At 41.1% G+C, this 21,833-nt stretch overlaps 1 protein-coding gene across 6 annotated transcripts in view; it reads right to left on the bottom strand.

Annotated features, from left to right (window-relative positions):
- Positions 1–21,833, bottom strand: part of TMEM67 (transmembrane protein 67) — an 84,339-nt gene that overhangs the window by 14,133 nt on the left and 48,373 nt on the right. For 5 of the 6 annotated variants that reach the window (XM_027818338.3, XM_043539350.1, XM_037892293.2 and 2 more), the window contains 10 exons: positions 20,039–20,138; positions 19,805–19,944; positions 19,214–19,354; positions 18,631–18,711; positions 17,200–17,316; positions 15,641–15,757; positions 15,425–15,529; positions 13,902–14,004; positions 11,725–11,867; positions 6,415–10,728 (listed from right to left, as the gene is read on the bottom strand). In XM_027818338.3, coding sequence (XP_027674139.2) covers positions 10,648–10,728; positions 11,725–11,867; positions 13,902–14,004; positions 15,425–15,529; positions 15,641–15,757; positions 17,200–17,316; positions 18,631–18,711; positions 19,214–19,354; positions 19,805–19,944; positions 20,039–20,138 — 1,128 coding nt within the window. In that variant the 3' untranslated portion in view covers positions 6,415–10,647. Of the gene's footprint in view, positions 1–6,414; positions 10,729–11,724; positions 11,868–13,901; positions 14,005–15,424; positions 15,530–15,640; positions 15,758–17,199; positions 17,317–18,630; positions 18,712–19,213; positions 19,355–19,804; positions 19,945–20,038; positions 20,139–21,833 lie in introns of those variants that run through there. The other variant, XR_006288434.1, reaches the window with a different exon arrangement.

The following is a 21,833-nucleotide window of genomic DNA, read 5'->3' on the forward strand; positions in this document are numbered from 1 at the left end:
AACTCTAGCAAGGGCTGCGGTTTGGCAAAGGGTACTCCCCCGCAGACCACCTGAGCCTGTAACCACCAACTCAGGTACTCTAGAATCTGAGGCAGGAGTGTGACTATTCTGTCCAGAGTCCCAACTGAGCTTGTACACCTGCACCAGGGGACGGAGATGCAACCTGGCGTGCTGGACCACATAAGTGCAGGCTGCCGTATGCCCCAGCAGTTTCATGCAGTTTTTGGCAGTGGTTGTGGGGAAATCGGCAGAGGTTCTTGATAATGTCCCTGAGAGCTTGGAAGCGCGACTCGGGCAGGGATGCCCTGGCTTGCGTGGAGTCCAGGAGAGCCACAATGAATTCTATCTTCTGCACTAGGGTTAAGGTGGACTTGGGCATGTTCAGCATGAGGCCCATCCTGAGAATGGTGGCACGAGTGAGGGCCAGGTTCTCCTACACTTGTGCTTGTGACCTGGTCTTGATGAGCCAGTTGTCCAGGTACGGGAAGACTTGGACCCGACTTTTGTGGAGGAAGGCCACCACGATGGCCATGCACTTTGTGAATACCGAACGGGAGCACTGTAAACTGGTAGTGCTGGGCATTGACCACAAGCAGGAGAAATTGTCTCTGGGCTGGGATGATGGAGATCTGGAAGTATGTGTCCTTCAAATTGAGGGTGGTGTACCAGTCTCCCGGATCCAGGGAAGGAATGATGGAGGCCAGGGAGACCATGCAAAAATTTGCTTTCTTTATGAATATGTTGAGGTCTCACTGACCTAGGATAGGTCTGAGCCCGCCTTTAGCCTTGGGAATGAGGAAGTATCAGGAATAGAACCCTTTTCCTCTGAACTCCTGAGGAACCTCCTCTATCGCCCCGAGAGCAAGAAGTGATTGCACCTCCTGTAAAAGGAGTTGCTCGTGAGAGGGGTCCCTGAAAATGGAAGGGGGATGGGAGGGCGGGAACAGAATCGGATAGAATATTCAACCTCTACCATGTTCAGTACCTAGCGATCTGAGGTAATCTGAGCCCAGACACAGTAGAAGAGGGACAGACGGTTCACAAAGCAGAGGAGAAGGATCTGGGAGACGGACTGGTGCTCCATCCTCTGGCGCACCTTCAAAAATTAGGCTTAGGGCCAAGAGATTGTTTGGATGAACCGTGGCCCTAGTCGGAGGAGGATCTTGATGGCTCTCTCCTATTGTTCCTGCCCCTCCTTCTGTTGAAGTCTTGCCTCGTGCTCCCCGAATAGAAGCGCTGGGGAGGCTTCCTCTGGAAGGGCTTCCTCTGCGGAGCAGGGGTGTGAATTCCCAGGGACTTAAGGGTCGCCCTAAAATCCTTCAGATTGTGCAGCCATGAGTCTGTCTGCTCTGCAAAAAGACCAGCACAGTCAAAGTGGAGGTCCTGGATGGTATTCTGGATCTCCACAGGAAGGCCCGACACCTGAAGCCATGAGCTTCTGCGCATAGTAATTGCAGTGGCCATGATCCGAGTAGTCAAGTCTGCAGAGTCCAGGGCCGCTTGGAGGGAAGTCCAGGCCACCACCTTACCCTCCTCGAGTATCGCGGTGAGCTCTGAATAGGAGTCCATGGGCAACAAATCCAGGAACTTGGACAGGGAGGCCCAGGAGTTGTAAGCATACCAGCTAAGCATACCAGAATACACCTTGCGACCGAAGAGGTCCAGCTTCTTGGCCTCCTTGTCCTTCAGAGTGGGACCCGGCTGTCCTTGCCACTCCTTGTGATTGGCAGCGTCCACCACCAATGTGCCCAGCTGGATATGGGTAAAGAGGTGCTAATACCCCTTCTGTGGAACAAAATAGCGGCGCTCTACCCCTCTAGCTGTTGGTGGGATAGAGGCCAGAGTCTGCCAGAGCACCTTAGTTGTATTTACAATAGTCTTAATAAGAGGAAGGGACACCCTAGAGGGCCCCTCAGGAGCCTGGATATCAACCACTGGGTCTGAATCCTCTGTGACCACCTCAGCCTGTAGGTTCAAGTTTTGCACCACCTGCCAAAGGAGGTCCTGATGGGCCCTGGTGTCCATTGCTAGCAGAGAGGTAGTCGTCCCTGCCACCGCCTCATTGGGCGAGGAGGAGGAAGATGCCTGGGGAGGGATTGGGACCTCTTGCCTTTCCAGTTCCCTGGTGGTCACCAGGACAGTTTCAGGTGCATCCGCTATAGGTGTCCTTCCTTGCACCGAGGGTGGGGCAACAAAAGCTCCCGTCTGAGGGTTGGATTGCCCCAGGTCTTCCTCTTGGGACGCAGCCCGCACTCCTGGAGCCCTTGAGACTGATGTGGCCGATGGGGTCCCGTGGTGTCCCGAGGCCACAGAAGTCGCCCTCAAGCCTGGCCCCTGGGCCTGATGGTAGGCCCATGGGGTCCAGAAGGGCCACTGCACCAGCCCCTGCCACTGGGGAGGCCATAACATCATTGGCGCCGGTTGGGGTGCATCACTTCTCAAGCGGAGCCAGGAACAGTGCTGGGATCTAGAGCGGTACCAGCTCCGCCTGAAGGTGTAGGATTCTGCCTCCGACTCAGAGGAGTACTCAGATTTGGACCAAGGCGGAGCAGAACCCGATGGTGCTGGAGATCGGTGCTGTGGCGAGGATGAGTGACGACCCATCATCGTGGACTTGCCCCTATATCTGATGGGGGGCAGTGCTGCCATCAGTGCTGTCATTGTCGGAGCAGTCAATGTTGGTGCTGTGGTTGGTGCCAGGGCACGGACAGTCATGGCAATCAGATCCCATGCCGCTTCAAATGTGTCTGGTGTGGAGGAAAGATCGAGGTGGTCTCCCTCCAAGTACTCCAGCACCGGACTCGATGGCCCCCCTGTCATGGCTGGAGTTGACAGCTGTGGGACTTGGTCAGGTTTGGGGTGTCTCAACACAGGATGCACCCCACTGGTGTGGTGTGCTGGCGAGTGGCCCCTCTGCCTTCTTCTTCTTCTTATGCGGGCCTCGGTGCCAGGGAGGGGTGCTGATGGTCCTTACCGGAGTCCTTCCTCAGTGCTGAGTGTTCCCGCACCAATGCCGGTGCGCTGCGCAAAGAGGGTGCTGGTGCTGGTTCCGGTGCCAGCTGTGGGCGAAGTGCAGATTCCATTAGGAGGAGCTTCAGATGAGTGTCTCTCTCCTTCTTTGTTCTGGGCTTAAAGCCCCTGCAAATCTTGCACCTATCTGCCTGATGACCCTCCCCAAGGCATTTGAGGCAGGAGTCGTGCGGACCACCACATGGCATAGGCTTGAGGCACTTCTCACAGGGCTTAAAGCCCTGGGACCGAGGCATGCCCTGGTCCGGGGGAAAGGGAATCGGGGAAGATCCCCCAGCTAAGTACTATTCAACTAATTAACACTAATGGGTAACTATTTACAACAAAAAGAAAAGGAGTACTTGTGGCACCTTAGAGACTAACAAATTTATTTGAGCATAAGCTTTTGTGAGCTACAGCTAACTCATGAAAGCTTATGCTCAAATAAATTTGTTAGTCTCTAAAGTGCCACAAGTACTCCTTTTCTTTTTGTGGATACGGACTAACATGGCTGCTACTCTGAAACCTGTATTTACAACAACTATTCAAAGAAAGACCGCAAAGTAGGCATTTGCAACATGCAAGACTGGGCTGCTCCAACTACCGTCACTGGTGATAAGAAGGAATTGAGCAGTCGGCAGGTCACCAAGGACCTATGTACACTGTCATAAAGATGCCACTCCCGGGAGCTCCACAGCTGACCCGACGGGTACTGCTAGAGGAAAAACCTTCCAACAATCGTGCACGCACTGTGTGCACACCTAATTGGAAGGGACATGAGCAAACACTAGGAGAAGAACAAGTAATCTTCAATTGATCCATCCCGTTGCCCATTCCCAGCTTCTGGCAAACAGAGGCTAGGGACACCATCCCTACTCATCCTGGCTAATAGCCATTGATGGACCTATCCTCCATGAATTTATCGAGTTGTTTTTTGAATCCTGTTATAGTCTTGGCCTTCACAACATTCTCTGGCAAGGAGTTCCACAGGTTGACTGTGCATTGTGTGAAGAAATACTTCCTTTTGTTTTAAACCTGCTGCCTATTCATTTCATTTGGTGACCCCTAGTTCTTATGTTATGCGAAGGAGTAAATAACACTTCCTTATTTACTTTCTCCACACCAGTCATGATTTTATAGACCTCAATCATGTCCCCCCCTTAGTCGTTTCTTTTCCAAGCTGAAAAGTCCCAGTCTTCTTAATCTCTCCTCATATTGAAGCTGTTCCATGCCCCTTATCATTTTTGTTGCCCTTTTCTGAACCTTTTCCAATTCCAATGTATCTTTTTTGAGATGGGGCGACCAAATCTGCATGCACTCTTCAAGATGTGGGCGTACCATGGATTTGGATAGAGGCAATATGATATTTTCTGTTTTATTATCTATCCCTTTCTTAATGATTCCCAACATTGTTAGCTTTTTTGACTGCTGCAGAACATTGAGTGGATGTTTTCAGAGAACTATCCACAATGACTCCAAGATCTCTTTTTAAAATATTAACAGCTAATTTAGACCCTATCATTTTATAAGTATAGTTGGGATTATGTTTTCTAATGAGCATTACTTTGCATTTATCAACATGAATTTCATCTGCCATTTTGTTGCCAAATCACCCAGTTTTGTGGGATCCTTTTGTAGCTCTTCAGAGTCTGCTTTGGACTTAACTATCTTTAGTAGTTTTGTATCATCTGCAAATTTTGCCACCTCACTGTTTAGCCCTTTTTCCAGATCATTTATATATATGTTGAATAGGACTGGTTCCAATACAGACCTCTGGGGGACACCAATATTTACCTCTCTCCATTCTGAAAATTGACTATTTATTCCTACCCTTTATTTACTATTTTTTAACCAGTTACTGATCCATGAGAAGACCTTCCCTCTTATTCCATGACAGCTTACTTTGCTTAAGAGCCTTTGCTGAGGGACCTTGTCAAAGGCTTTCTGAAAATCTAAGTACACTAGATCCACTGGATCTCCCTTGTCCACATGCTTGTTGACCCCTTCAAAGAATTCTAGTAGATTGATGAGACATGATTTCCCTTCACAAAAACCATGTTGATTCTTCCCCAATACATTATGTTTATTTATGTGTCTGACAATTCTGTTCTTTACTATAGTTTCAACTAGTTTGTCTGATGTGTTGCAGAGCGGCCAAAACAGCAGCTGAGTGGTTTTGTTCATTCCTGTCAGGTACTTTTTAGCTGCTTCTGCTAGATAATTTCTAATCAGACTCAGATGCTTTCTCCTATGGAGTTCCCCAGGGGTCAGATTTATAGACATTGTTGGTGTGAGTCAAATCACTAGGAGAAGTGATAGGGCAGTAAGATCTCAGTGTCAACAATATGTGAAGGCTTAATCTACATTACTGTCTCACCCAGTCACAGATGATTAAGATGTGGACAAGAGATAGCTTGTTGAAGGTCCACCTGGATACAATAGAGATATTTTTCTTAGGGGGATGGAAATACATTTCATTTGTTGATGATGACCCTATCTATGCAGGCAGGCAAAAGGGTGGGTAACTAGGGGCTAATTTTAGTCCATGGCTTAATTATGAAAATTAAGTTTTCAGTAGCAATCAGGAATCATTCTTCTATCTTTTCAGTATTTGGAAACTGCAGCTTTTCCTGAGGACAGTGATCTCACCAGTCCTTTGTGACCCACAGACTGACTTGCTGTACTGTGCTTTCCTTGGAACAACCATCTATCTCAGAACATAGTAGCACTACTGCTCAAAGGCCTGTGCCTGAAAGAACTGGTGGCACCCAGGCTCTGAGACAGACGCTCTCTGTAGTTCAGCAAGCGTATGCAAAATCTTACTATCATTATTTAAGCCAGCAGCATCAGAACTGACTATATATAAGGAATTTAGTTTTTTTTTTTTTTTTCATTCATTCTTCCCTTTTGATGTATGTAAAAAAATCTAGACTTTTCCTTTTTACTGTTTTCTAGTATTTATATATGGATTTTAATTTTCCTCTCCGCACACTCAGTCCCTTTTCTAAAAGGTATTGGGGCATATAACCTAGTCATTGTACGTTGTTTTTACTTTATATTGACTTTTTTAGCACTGTTATCATAGGGCACTGGCACCCAGCAATAAACTAGTTCATCCAGCAGGTGTGGTGACACACAATATAGCAGAGCAGCCATTCTGCTATCCACTCACTATCTACAAAGCCCAAATTCCCATGATGCACCTATGAAAGACCTTCCGCAGGTTGAGGGACAAGGATGATACACAGAGGCAGCATTCCTCTCCTGTAGATCAGTTCCTCTCAAGTTCCTTGAAGTAGGAGGAATGATACAACCCTCAATCATCATGATATAACAATTATCATGTACCAAAAAATCCCCAAATCCTTAAAAATTCCCTTACTCCTCAGAGAGACAAGTACAATGGAAAGATAGAAATATCATATGATTTATTATAAAACGTTTACAAGCATAAAGTAGAAATCAACTAACTGAATGTAAACAAGATCCACTACAATTAATTAGTAAAAATATGTAATTGGCAAATTCAATCAAAAAGTGTTATTTCTTGAACAAATGTCCACCAAAATGAGAACCAAGTGCAACCGATGCTTTTCACATAGCCATTATAAAGCAGGTATGAAAGAAAAATTCAACTGTCTAATGAAGGTTTCATCATCTGCAATTATTTCATAACTGTCTCTCTCAGCTGAAACCACACAAAGTGGGTGAGGTAACATCTTTTATTGGACCAACTTCTGTTGGTGACAGAGAAGCTTTTGAGCTTACACAGAGCTCTTTCAACTTGGTAGCTGTAGTACCCTCTTTCTTACCGAGATGCCCAGAAAAAGAAAATACACAGGAGGAGAGATATTTAACTAACTCGGAAAGAACATTTTTGTATTTACTTAGAATTTGTTTTTAACAAGTGAAATCCCTCCAAACTGTAAGGATTCCAAAGCTTTTGTGTGCTCTGCCCAAAAGTTGTATGCAGTGTTGTTGTAGCCATGTTGGTTTCATAATATTAGAGAGACAAGGTGGATGAGGTAATATCTTTTACTGGACCAAAAGTGGTATTTAAGTTACCAGTGTCTGCTGTGAATTCAATCTCAAAATTAACAAAGAATGAGTGGAAGCTGCTTTTCACAGAGGAACTGACCACTCAGGAACAGTGAAAGGGAAAAAGCTTATTTCCTATTTAAAGAGAGATGTTAGGTCAAAACTGAGCTGTGGATAGAACCCCCCCATCCATCCCCTCACATAGGCAAGTTTTCTTTGAACAGCTCCTTAACCTGGTCACTGAGAGCCAATTACAGAAATAAAAATGCTAGGTAACACATCCATTCAAGGACAGTATTGATGGTTCTACTAGGACCTAATGACTCTCTTAAATCTAAAGTTACTAAAATTACTATAAAATGTGGTAGAAATTGTGAAAAATATGCTAAAAAGGAGGGCTAATTTTCAAACCAAATTTATAATATAACACATACCAGAACTTCAGAAATTATATAGAAAGTTAACTTTATTGTAAGCAAATTAACACTGTGAGAGCATACTTTTTAGATGCTTCATTATGCACCTGAGTTATGACTATTGTGTGATACACACAAACACTGTTATGCAGTACCTCCCCACTGAATTATTTCCAGACTATACTAGTGTAATAAATCTTAATTGATTAAGCTTATTAAGTACAAATTAAGAGGAGGTATAATTGAATTGACTCCAGTAAGCAATAAATCAAAATATTTTTGAGAAGGTATGTTTAAAGAGTGGTTCTACTCTGAAAAGTGACTATATAAAAACAGGTTTCAGAGTAGCAGCTGTGTTAGTCTGTATTCGCAAAAAGAAAAGGAGTACATGGTGGTACCTTAGAGACTAACCAATTTATCTGAGCATAAGCTTTCGTGAGCTACAGCTCACTTCATCGGATGCCTACGATGAAGTGAGCTCTAGCTCACGAAAGCTTATGCTCAAATAAATTGGTTAGTCTCTAAGGTGCCACTAGTACTCCTTTTCTTTTTACATAAAAACAGCACTTTCTTATACAACAGATTTGCACTGCATGCATTCAAGGTCTATTTGCTCATTTTAGTGACAAAAATTAGTTCCTAGAGCTTTTCACGCCTGTTAGCCTGTGGTTAGTCTTGCGTTAGTCAAGACTCAGTGAGCTACCATCTTGTACAAGACCATCTTGTACCTCAGCAACAGAATTGTTTATTAAGATCTGCTAAGTTATACATGTACAAAGGCATTCAAGGCAATGGGGCTGCACAGGTCTCATGAGGGCATAAATTTGGATTGCAGAATTTTTATTACTGGCCATGATGCATAAGATGGCAAAAGGCTCAGTTTGCAGAGTTGGAAGTTATAAAGATTTTTTTTCTACTTTTCAATGGTGCACATTTCATAAAGAAATAATTGAGAGACACCACCGCAGAACACTACAATGTCATTTATACAGCCACTATTCAGAGGAGAACCATGCTTTAAAGCTATCATAACAACAATAACAACAAACAGTGAGCCCTAGTTACCGTAGCTGATTTCCAGGCTTTGGCCTCCAATTTGTCCACACCAGCACACACAGTTTTGTCAACTAACACTTGTTCACACAGGTATTGGAATTTTTGTACTGAAAACTCTTTACGATAAAACATGCCTGAACAAAGTACTGTGCGTACATATACAGTGTTAGTATCAGTTATCTGTGTGAACAGGTGTTAGTGCACAGAAGGTGTGTATGGAGATACAGTCTTGTGATAAGCTGCATGTGAATAAATGGATGCCCCACTGAAAGTCAGGCCCTCACATTATGCTATCTAACTCCACCGTGACCTCAGGAGAGTCACAACATTTTACCAGGTTTCAGAGTAGCAGCCATGTTAGTCTGTATTCGCAAAAAGAAAAGGAGTACTTGTGGCACCTTAGAGACAAACAAATGTATTTGAGCATAAGCTGTGAGCTCACGCAAGCTTATGCTCAAATAAATTTGTTAGTCTCTAAGGTGCCACAAGTACTCCTTTTCTTTTTGAGAACATTTTACCAGTTAATGGTAACTATTCTGAATTAGCAAGCAGCATTTGTTTTTGCAAACCAAAAGTAAGCATACCGGATCTGTAATGGCTTTGAGACTTAAATCTATGGTAACCACAGCTTAAAGACATGATATGGCACCATAATAGCCGTCTTCCTCTTTATGAGGTAAGAAGAATCTCAAATAGAATACCTCTATGAGGTATGTTGGCCCTGGGTCAGATAAGCACATTTAAAATTAAACATCTGCTTAAGTCCTATTGTCTTAAATGTTACTTAAGTGCTATTCTTAAATAGAGATGCTTTTCTGAACTCGGATCTTTATGTTTTTTGCGGATGCATGTTCCCTGCTGAATTATCTTGAGACAAGTAGCGTGGCTATGAAACTGTGATACCATGCAGTGGAGTAATCATTTACTAAAAAAAAAATGTTATTTTAAAACATACTGGCAGGGAGACTTTTCAAAGGCACAATTGGGGATTAGGCACTCACCTGCCCCTTTAGCCTTTGAAAATCTCCCTGAACCTTTAGTAAGCAGCATTTTAACAACTATTCAGGTGATTACATTCCAATGGCTGAAGTAGTTTATGTGGGATATGGTCACTATGTTAAATTATGATGGAATGATGTCAGAAAATGGGATAATCGGGGAATATATTAAAACAATAATATAAGAATAGGCACTTGCACAGTTCTTTCCATCCACAGAGCATCTCAAAGCAGTTCAAAAAGATAAGTATCAGTGCCCCAATTTCACGGCTATGAAAACAAGCACAGAGCAGTTAAGTGACCTGCTCAAGGTAACATTAATTCCACAAAAGATCAGGAACACAATCAAGGCCTCCTGCATCTCCATCCTTTGCCCTATTCACTGGGCCACACAGCTCTATGGTTGTGAGACTACCAAACGTTCAACCACACATGTGCTGTTATGTGTAATCAGTGCAGAAAGAAAAAAAAAAAACAATACTGCCCCAATGATACATTAGACAAACCCAAAGGGTGGGCTAATGTGGATCAAACCACATCAGCAATCACACAGTTTAAACTTTCACACTGAAGTTGTTTTAGATAAGTGAGAAAGATTCAACTACTTAGTCTCAAAGGTCTTCTAAGTATTTGTTTAAATAGTAGTTAGGAATTCAGGGCAGATCCCCATTTGTGGTGAACCTGAAATACATTTGATGAATATTGTATTTCATAGTAAATTCTGAAAATAAGGGATAATTTCTTTAAGCTATTTTGGAAACATGTATATATGAGGAAAACTATGACCCCAGTCAGCAACAGAAGCCCTGAAATTATCTCCTAAAAAGAAATGGCATATACCCTCACTGAAGGCAATAAATGGATTTTATCTTGTGTTAATTACAGCACTCAGCTTGATTTCTGACTGACTTGGTGTCACGTACCATTTGTTTCAAGACATTTGGTTTACTATTCACAACACAAACATCTGAAAGTTATACAAAAACAAAACTTTCTAGCACACGAAATAAAAAGAAAAAAGTCAAAAGATTTACATTAATATTTACATAGCACTGCAGACTAATCTGTAGCTCAGGACGGCTTCATTCCATGATCAGCTCCTTTACAAAGTATTTCAACTTTTGAGTCAACTAAATAAGAAATCTTTCATCCACCAAGGTTTTGGATGCCAAATTCTTCTGCCCAGCAGTATTACGAATAAACCTAAAAATCTAAAAATAATATTAAACAAGTTTCATAACAATGGAAAAAATATTTTAAATAATTCTGTTTCTGTACATGATACAAAATAATCAATTATGTACTCTGCCAAATGTTTGCACTTTCCACAACAGTACACCTTCATTAGACAGGCTCCTATACTAACACTAGGCTTTTTTATTTAGGAATCAAATGTTAAATGACAGATATTAGCAGCCCTCAACACTTAAGAGGCCGAGCCGAGGGCCTCTAAAAACCTGTAAACTATGATCATGATAATGGTAATAACATATTACCTGGATTGTTTGTGTGTCACACTAATGATACTGTAATACAAGATGTTTTTCCAGGAGTGGAGAATCAAGCAATTTGTTATGTCCAAAATACAAATCCTTTAATTATATTTGTAGCATCCCTTCCCTTCTGAGGAAAAGACTGAACCCTCCAAATATTTATATTTCTACTTATTACATCAGAACTTCCAAGTCATATCTTAAATAGTTTATATTCCAAAAATTTTTACTACTGGTGACATTTACAAACATGATCAAGTTGATCACATATGGAATTGTGTGAAGGAGAAAGAGGAAGAAACTACATCTTAATGGAAATACATTCATTTTGGTGGAGATTTCCAAAAGGGGCCTAAGAGGGTTAGGTGCTCTGCTCATTAGATTTCAATGGGATTTGGGCACTTAACTCCCTTAGGCCCCTTTGCAAGTCCCAGCATTAGCTATTCTGGGACTCTGATTAATTTTCACTGCTCTGTGTATTTTCTTTTGAGCGCTATTATTTGTGTCCTATACATACATGGTGCATAAAAAAGCAGTGTAATTTTTTTTTGGTTCATAAGTCTTTTCTTATTTTAGGAGAAAATCCAGTATTTTTTAAAATAGTTTGTTAGTATAGTTTTCTGTGAGCACACCCTATTAAATACATAAATTAGATAAACTACCTTATTTTTAAAATATTTAAAATATTTAAAATATTTTTTAAAATAAATTTACCTCCTGTTGCAAATATGTAAGAACGGCTGCTAGGACAAAACTTTGGGAAGCCAAATCCACAACAGAGAAAAACAGTATATCGAAGATGAGAAGTGTGGCCTCATTGCCATAAAAGAGAACATCACTGAAAGAATGTCCTTCATCTATAGAAAGAAAATAACTTGTTGCAAAAAAATATAAATTAAATCTGAATTTCTGTGATAATAATTTGTGAAGTTCCCTAATACAGGTCAGCATACTTAAGATTACAAGATCATTGATAAAACAATAATGGAAATTTAGGAAAAGGAAATACACCACAGAAGCATAATCATGATATTGGTCTCAACCAAAAACAACATACCTTTTAAATATAATCTACAATATAGCTTTTCTGACAAAGTGCCAGATTTTCAAAAACAGGTGTGCAACATTCACAACTGCATTCATATACCTACATGCACCTAAATCTGAAAGTTTGAACCAGATTGATGGTAAATTTAGCCATTTTTATGTCATATGCACCTCTGAGTTCCTTGTCGCTAACATCTTGAGCAAGCGCTGACTCTGGCCCTGATTCAGCAAAGTAATTAAATGTGCTTAAATGCTTTGCTAAATCAGGGCCTCAGTAACAGGAGGTCTTTAGTTATGTCTCCTCATTTGGTTTTCAGGACAGAGTAATCCCTTTGTTTTAATATAGCGTGTTTTCAAGTTCAGATCACTTATCCCCTTCTATGTCTTTTATCAATATGTAACATTCCCTACAGAGAAACATGAATTTATACACAATAGTAATAATAGCAAAGAAAAAGAAACAATATTAAAATACCAGAAAATATTTTGACCAGGAAGCATAAAAACAAGAAACAGATCTACTTGAATATAAGTAATTGGAGAAGAGAAATCCTCCCCCAATTTTTCCACAGCTTCAGAGAGGCATGTGTCTAATCTGGTTTCCTAATGGTTAGTCAATTTCCATACATTTTAAGGTAAATATCTCCTAACTGTGGCTTGGCACATTTCATGGAGTCTCTTAACTCCATTTTATTCTCTCAAGAGCTAGCCCAAAAAGGCCCAAACCCAACTTACACGGGCTGTGGTTCGCATCCCAACCTCCTCTGTCATTTTGTTCTCCTAGGTAGTAACATTCAACTGTTCATGTCATCTTTAAACTAGCACACAGCTGCAGACTCCAGATATAGCACAAGCTCCACAAAATACAGGTAATACAATACTGACCTGATCGCCACATGAAGTGATGTGTGGTTATCCCTATATTATGTAAGTTAAATGGGGGAACACATTAAGTCTCCCTGCTCTAGTTTAATGGATGCCGTGCAGGATTTATCAACAAGTGCAGCTGAAATCCTGGAACTTCCCCTGTTCTCCTGAAACTGGTTCCTCTTGTGCCCCCTAAGAAAAGTTACTGCTCATTAAATGTAGTTCAAGTGTGGCCTTGTACATCTGTGAGATACAAACTCTTGACACCACATGAACTTTCTAGAAAGCAGTGCCTGTTGGGGGTGCACAAGTGCGGTTTCCCAGAATTGAGTATTTGGAGGAGAGGCTATAAAAAAAGCTGTGCAGACTCAACCTCCTCATTTCCTTCCACTAAACCATGGAGACCTAGGGAAACAGAACTCCGAGAAAGGTAGGAAGGTGAGTGGATATTGTGAATATGCAGAGGCAAGAGTCTCAAATCATGATAGTTCCTGATGAGTAACCTTGCTTTTCCTTCAGAAAATGGCTTCTGCAAATTCCCCACTTCAGGCAGTTTAACAAGCAATACCATCACCAACTATGCCAAGAGGCATTCTAATTAAACAAGGACTGATGGCCAGCTGCTTGGCCTGTCGTCCCCCCACAATGTGAGTATCAGTCCTCGATGCCAAGTCACAAAGAGTACTGCGTAAACATGTACACAGCTCCAGGTAGCAACCCTTCAGATACCTCAGACTGAAACGTTACAAAGGCATGCCATTGAAGAACAATCCTCATGACCCAAGATATTGTCACCCTGGCTAATGCATAGCAGGTGTCTCCTATACCCTCACAATTCTCATGGTCACACCTCTCTGTTGGAAACTCCAATTTAGAGTGTGAACCCCAAGGCCTGGAAATTACATTTTATTTGTCTGAATAGCACCCTGCACATGTATAGTGAAATAAATATTAAGTCAAAGAGATCAAGCTGATACCATTGTAAAAGATACTTTTTTCCATTGGTTCCATGAACTCCATGCCAATAATTCGTTCAAGCAGCAACTTGTCCTTTACAATATAATCCATATCCTTATGAACCTACAAGAGGAAAAAACAAAAAAACCCTCTAATACTTAGCTCTGGGATCCTCAGGGTAAAAAATGCTAGAAGTGCACTTTACAGAAGGTAGAGTATAACTACTTAAAATAGCAGTATGAATTAAATGACTACTGTCCATTCTGTTTACTCCTGAGGGAATTCTGAGACAAAAAATTAAAAATTCTGCAGACAATATTTTAAAATTCTGCAAATTTTATTTGTCAATAAATAGATGTGGAGGCTCCAGCATAGCCACGGGGAGCACAAGCCATTGGCTGCACGGAGGTGGGAGATCACCCTGCAGCTCACTCCCGGGACACCAACTTAGTGGTGAGGCTGCACCTGACTCTGACACAGCGCATGGGCCAGGACTGCCCCAGTCTGTACTGGAACCTCCATATTTATTTAATTTATTTATTGCCTCAAGAGTAGCAGGTGAAGCAACTCACCAGGGTGAGCAAAACTGTGCCAAGAACACCAGGTGTGGGCAGCCAGGCTCAGTATGGCAGGATAAAAGTGTGCAGGGACTTCATGTGGGGGGATCCAGGTGTGGGTGAGAGGGTTCTATGTGGGTCAATCTGGGTGTGGGCAGCTCAGTGGGGAGAGGGATCCGGATGCAGGAGGGTTGGGCAGACAGGGGAGCAGCACTCCATATAGTGATTCCTCCCCCCACAGCTGAGGAGTGATGGGGCCAGGAAGCAGGGGAGAGGTGCAGAGCCAGAGTAGGTTTCTGGGGGTAGGTCTGACCCGGCCCTGGCCCGGCTGCTCCGTGTAGGGGAAGTGTCCTTCTCCCCCACCCCAGCCTCGCTGGGACTAACAGCTGAGCCTGGCTCAGGGTAGGACCCCCCGGCCGGGGTGAGGCTGGTGAGGGCTGGGTGCAAGAGAATGGGGCTCTGGGGGTGGGGATGGTCTGGACACAGGGGGGCGGGCTCAGCGGGGTGGGTGTTTGGGTGCAGGGGACTCAGCGGGGGAGTCTGGATATTGGGGGTTCCGGATGCATTGGGGGTGGGTCTGACCTGGCACTGGCTGGGGTTTCCCCAGCCCCACCGCAGTGATTTACCTCTCTCCGTTGCTTGCTTTGAGGGGCGCGTGACTGCTCTTGTAGCTTCCCTTTGCTTCCCCGCCAGAAAGTCATTTTTCTGCGGCAAAGCAAAGAAATCTGCATGGGGCAAGAATTCTGCCCCCAGGAGTATCTGTTATACAATGAATTCATACTATCAAGGGAATTGATGTAAGTGAAAAGTGTGTTGGCATTACTGGGCAGTACACTTATTTTTTGTCTCCTGCGAAGTAGTATTGTAGTAACAATACAACCTCCATTGACCAGTCTCTAACTTTATATCCCAAAAGGTAAATCACAATCGCTCATCTCTCACTCACTCATTCTATTTAGCCTTATAAATAAAGTCTGTATACATACATGGTCAATAAAGGAGCCAAGAAATTTGTTCATGGTATGGTATGCCTTAGTACTCTGTTCAAAAGTAGTTGCAGATGAATCTAAAAGTCTAGCAGGACCATGTTTCTGAAAAATATTATGATGTGAAAATTAATTTAAAGACTGCACACATCCTTTGTCGGTCAGGTTTTAAATATAAACATAGCAAAATGCCAGTGTAAAAAATATCACACATACCCTTCTTAGGGTTTCATGAATCCTATCATACTGCTGTCTCATCTTGTTTGAAATGGAAATCTGAAATGTCTGGCCATCTGTGTTGGGTAATAAGCCTCTTTGACTACACAAATTTTCCTGCACAATTGAAACATAAAATAGCATAAAGAAATGGAAATATGCATGTACAAACCAGTTAGATGCTATTGTTTTGATACGGCAGCTGCTTTTAGACTCTCTTAGACCTCTGTAAAGAGGTGTCTATTAAGAGACTTTCATAAAGAGGCAAATCTGAAAAACACTTGTATAGAAAACAGTTTATTCTGTCTACATTCTTCAATTCCAAATGCAGCTTTCTTTGCTTCTCTGCAGAAAAATGACTCATGCAAGTACAGAAGGTTAGATATATCTGAATATTTGAATCCTTTGGCACTAAGTCTATGACAGCAAAAGTATTTTAGGACAAGAACCCTGATACCAGTTGTTGTGAGGATATTTCCTACTTTAGACCAGCACACAGTTTGTTAGTTTAAGAATATCTTTGATCTTCACACACACACTTCATTTATTGTTAGGAAGCAGGAGAATACAATTCTTCCTTCTCTCCATAAGAGAAGAGCTGAATAAATTGTAAGAGTTGGTCCCAGAATAGCCATCGCTTATTAGTTCTTCTAATTTGTTTGTTCTCTCCTTATTCAGTTCTTTTCCCTTATTTTTTGCTTTCCCTCACCCTCCTCCTTTAAGTTCCAAACTCTTTCCATCTTTTTCTTTGTTCCTACTTAAAAAACAACCCCAAAAAACCTAACTGCAAAGGAGGAAAGACTGATGTTTCAAAAACTGATGTTCCCACAGAATGAAAATGCTTCTCTCTAAATTACTTTAAATTAAACTACTAAAGGAAAAGTGGGGAGGGGAGAATCAATTTAAAGGGAACTTTTTAAGGATAAAAAACTACATTTCAAAATTAAGTTTTTCCTTATCTTATTTACTAGAACATCAAAGTTCTTTGTATCTTTATGATACTCACCTTTTCTCCCTACTTCATCCTGCAGTGATGCTGGAAAACTGAAATTTAATGACAAGTCACTAATATCAAATTAACTTCACTGCAGGATTAAGCAGACACTTATGATGAGTGTGAAAATGTCTCTTCAAGCTGATTTCTCCAATAAATTAGTATTGCCACCAGAGAGCTGCATTTGGAATCGAAGAATGCAGTCAGAATAAACTGTTTTCTGTACAAGTGTTTTTCAGATTTGCCTCTTTATGAAAGTCTCTTAACAGACACCTCTTTACAGAGGGTTAAGAGTATAAAAGCAGCTGCAGTATCAAAACAATAGTATTTAACTACATGAGAAAAAAAATCATATTTTAGAAAGACAGAACTTTCAATAACCCAAGGAATCAGCCTTCGAAGTAGAAGAACGAATAAGCGACTGCTATTTCAGGACCAACTCTTACCTAAGGAGAGAACAAACTCAGAGTTGGCATACAACTGTGCACCTGTTATGCACCAAACTCTCTACATTCAGTTACAAAAAGGGAATCAAAAGATGTATATTTGTATTTCCTTTGCATACCGCTTCTCTCTTTAGGTTCATATTCATTTCTTCCATATTGGTATCTGCATGTCCATGCACAGACCGACCATGGATATAATACCCAAAGCATCTGTGTGACAAGAGAAACACTGAAATCTAAAAAACAAAAAGGAAAAAAATAGTTTATTTAATACATGGAATCAAAACTAAAAAATTACTAATGGATACCAGCAGAGCCAGCTCTACTACTTGGATAAAATAGGTCCTAAAATACCAAAGTGTGTGTGTGTCAGAAAAATGTTTAGTAACAATTTATGTGCAATACATACAATTCAATTTACCTAGGTCCACAAAACCCCTCTCGCTAGTCCTAGAGTTCAGATTATTAACAGCCAGTGTCACTAGCTGTTCTCCTGAGTAGAAAAATCTAAGTCAAGGATTCTGGAAAAAACAAACTATAGCTTTTATCCTAATAAAAAAAATTCAAAAGGCATTCAGTGAAGCAGAATAAATAAGTTCAATGGTTTCAGTTCAACTCCTAGCAAGCTATATATAACAGAAATCTACTCAGTAAGGAACATCACTTGTCTGTCATACTAATATGACTTCTTAAAGCTATCTGGGTCACCTCCATGCAGTAGACTTTAGTTTAGCTCTCCAGCGCAACTTACACAACAGACCTGGATTCAGGTCTTTAACTACACAGGGTAACAAAATTCAGAAGCTTTGTGGAAGTGGTAGGTTTAGCCCGGGAGGGCTCAAACAGAAAAAATGCTGAATGATATTCAAAAACCACACTTTTTCTGGTCAAATAAATGAGCTGTATTGACTGGTTCTGGTTGTGTTCTACCTTGGTTGAAAAGAGAATAGCTACTAAGTCTCAACGGTGGGAATCTAAACTGGAAGAAATCTGGGGTGGATCCACACGGCAATCAGTAAGTAGGGTTACAAGAGAAAGATTACATCAGTAAGGGGTATTTAAATTAGAGTAAAGGAAATCAATGGATAACCAAAAGTAGCAAGTAGAAACTGTAACCATGAACATATTAAAACAGAGAAGCTTCTAAGAGGAAAAAGCTCTATAATACAAATAGAAAGGCCTACAAGAAATGGACTGCATGCCTTACTTCTGTTCTGATTTGTTATTGCTTCATTCTCAAATAAAAGAATGAAGGAATAGTCATATGCCCATTTGGAGTTACATGCCTGAAACCCTGTATGATGTTTATGACAGTTTACTCTTTCGAACCTAACCCATATTACAGGCAATTTGAAGCCTTCTTGTACACCACAGCAAGAACCCCAAGCCTGCTGAGGACACACACAATGGTAAAGAGCATTAGCTTTGGATATTAGCTAGTACAACATTATATTTAAAGCTAAAAAAAAAATGGAACCTCTTAATAACTTCTAATATATTAATCCATTTAAAAAAATAGCAATTGCAGTGATGAAATCAAAATTACTTACATTGCTCACAGAGCACAAATCAACAAATTGTCTTATTTTATCTTCTACAAATCTCTCATAAAATACAGCAAAGAATATGATCTGAAACAAACCAGATTTTTATTTATTAGTGCATCAGCTTTGACTTTCTTTTCTCAACTATAGTACAGCTAGCTTAAAATGTAGCTGTCGCAAAACACAAACAGCAGGAATTGTCAGCTTCACACTGGGCTCAGAAAAACCTTGCTTCCCTTTCTGAGTCCCTCCTCCAAAGAGGAGAGTTTCAGCAATCACTTTAAAAGCTTGGTTTAAAATTTGAAGACACTCCATGACTATTTAAAAACAAAATAAAGCAGATAAGGGAATACTTCTCAGACCGGAAATTCAAGATGGTGACTGAAAGGCAAGATTTTATGGAAGCCATGAGAACCCTTGTGACTTGGACAAATTGATGACATGCTAAGTAAGCTATACGTCCTGATTCAGCAAAACACTTAAACAGACACTTAAAGGGAAAGGGAAGTTATTGATGTCCTTCAAGTTAAGTGATTTGGTCAGCTAGGGCCATAATGATGATTCAGAGTTACATATGCCAGAGCTGTACCTGTAACATGGCAATGACTAGCCAGAGGACAGTAGACACACCAAATCTCAGAATGCGACTCCAGGGAGCTATGTAACTCTCACTGCTTCTTGTAAGACTTGTAGAAGAATCCATTAATGCCAGGTGTGAAAATCCAACAACCTGAAAAGAGATTAAAGAAAAAGCTTATTCTTAAATCAGATACCTATACATAATACAGCAATGAATAGCATCATTGAAAAAAATCTGTTATTTTCATTCTAATTTCCTTTTCTTGAGAGTTTCAGTAAATAATAAAAATTTATATAAAGCAGGGACTGGGAAAGCAGAGTCTACTTGGGACAGTGAGTGCACAACACATGGTGAGCTTTATAAATCACACTCCTCTAATGGGCATTGCTGCTCTGTGTTGACATGCCCTAATAGTAAATTTTTTTGATTCACATAATGGACTATAGCAATGGTATATAAAGCCCCATACCAAAACACTGGTTTCTTCCTTTAAGACAATTTTTCCAGATAAATCTTTGAAGGTTGCCTCCCATTGCTGTAGGAATTGCAAACATCAAAAACTGGCCCTAAAGTTACATCAAAATTTAATTTAAAAAATACCTCCAAAAAGAAAAGAACTGCAAGCACTTGAAAGAGTGGATTTATCTTCCTCACAGTCTGAATTTCATTCCATTCATTTGCTATAAAATATGTCCTCCATATGCTCACAGGTGCAGCAGCACTTTTTATGCCACCCTCACCTAGAAAAAATACAAAGAGTAAAACTTTCAAAATGTTATTCTTTGAGAAAGTAACGTCTGAATTTAAGTGAAGCTAGTTATACAAACAAGTTACCTTCAACGGCTTTAAGGACTTTGCCTTTAGGTCGCTCCCAGTCAATAAAGAAAACCTCTACAGTAAGTTGCGAAAACAGCTTATGCAAAAATTGCAGAGCCTAAGAAAATCATACAATGAAATGTAAGTAAAAACAAATTTGCAGTAGCATTTACGAAAAGATAAAGTCATAACAAACAGATACTCTTCCTTTAATGTAACAAAACAATGAATAATACTCCCAACTGTACACAAGGTTGTAACTTTATTATGAAGTTCTGGTGCCATCATAAATTAATTTGTAAAGCATTTGAAATTTTTAAAGAGTTACATATTATTGTAAATCATAGAGTACAGCTCCTCTACGGGACCTCATACTTAACTGGCACAATAGTGATATCTGCAATGTCTAGTGTTATCAAGAAAATGTAAGCAATGTAAAATGCATCACAAAAATTGACTTGTTCCAGTCACTTTACTAGGGAAGAAAAGTTGATGAAAGTGATGGCCCAATAGGGCATATTACTATTTTTAGTACAAAATAGTATCCAGCATAATTGAAATACTTTCCCATGCAAGGAAACCACTAAATTCTGAAGTCTACAAACAAGTTGCCACTCTACAAAGGGAGAGTTTAATGAATTGTACTTGATGGTTAGGAACAGTTTTTGGCCATGATTTAATATAGTGATTTTTATTCTTGTCTTTAGAATTCAATGTTTTGGTTTCTGATACAGTTTTGACTGTTATTTTAGCCAACTCCCTTTCCACCTCATAGAATCATAGAATATCAGGGTTGCAAGGGACCTCAGGAGGTCATCTAGTCCAACCCCCTGCTCAAAGCAGGACCAATCCCCAACTAAATCATCCCAGTCAGGGCTTTGTCAAGCCTGACCTTAAAAACTTCTAAGGAAGGAGATTCCACCACCTCCCTACGTAACGCATTCCAGTGTTTCACCACCTTCCTAGTGAAAAAGTTTTTCCTAATATCCAACCTAAAACTCCCCCACTGCAACTTGAGACCATTACTCCTTGTTCTGTCATCTGCTACCACTGAGAACAGTCTAGAGCTATCCTCTTTGGAACCCCCTTTCAGGTAGTTAAAAGCAGCTATCAAATCCCTCCTCATTTTTCTCTTCTGCAGACTAAACAATCCCAGTTCCCTCAGCCTCTCCTCATAACTCATGTGTTCCAGTCCCCTGATCGTTTTTGTTGCCCTCCGCTGGACTCTTTCCAATTTTTCCACATCCTTCTTGTAATGTGGGGACCAAAACTGGACACAGTACTCCAGATGAGGCCTCACCAATGTTGAATAGAGGGGAATGATCACGTCCCTCGATCTGCTGGCAATGCCCCTACTTATACATCCCAAAATGCCACTGGCCTTCTTGGCAACAAGGGCACACTGTTGACTCATATCCAGCTTCTCGTCCACTGTAACCCCTAGGTCCTTTTCTGCAGAACTGCTGCCGAGCCATTCGGTCCCTAGTCTGTAGCGGTGCATGGGATTCTTCCGTCCTCAATGCAGGACTCTGCACTTGTCCTTGTTGAACCTCATCAGATTTCTTTTGGGCCAATCCGCTAATTTGCCTAGGTCCCTCTGTATCCTATCCCTACCCTCCAGCGTATCTACCTCTCCTCCCAGGTTAGTGTCATCTGCAAACTTGCTGAGGGTGCAATCCACACCATCCTCCAGATCATTAATGAAGATATCGAACAAAACCGGCCCGAAGACCGACCCTTGGGGCACTCCACTTGATACCGGCTGCCAGCTAGACATGGAGCCATTGATCACTACCTGTTGAGCCCGACAATC

The sequence above is a fragment of the Chelonia mydas genome, chromosome 2, assembly GCF_015237465.2.
Source record: "Chelonia mydas isolate rCheMyd1 chromosome 2, rCheMyd1.pri.v2, whole genome shotgun sequence".
Classification (NCBI taxonomy): Eukaryota; Metazoa; Chordata; order Testudines; family Cheloniidae; genus Chelonia; species Chelonia mydas.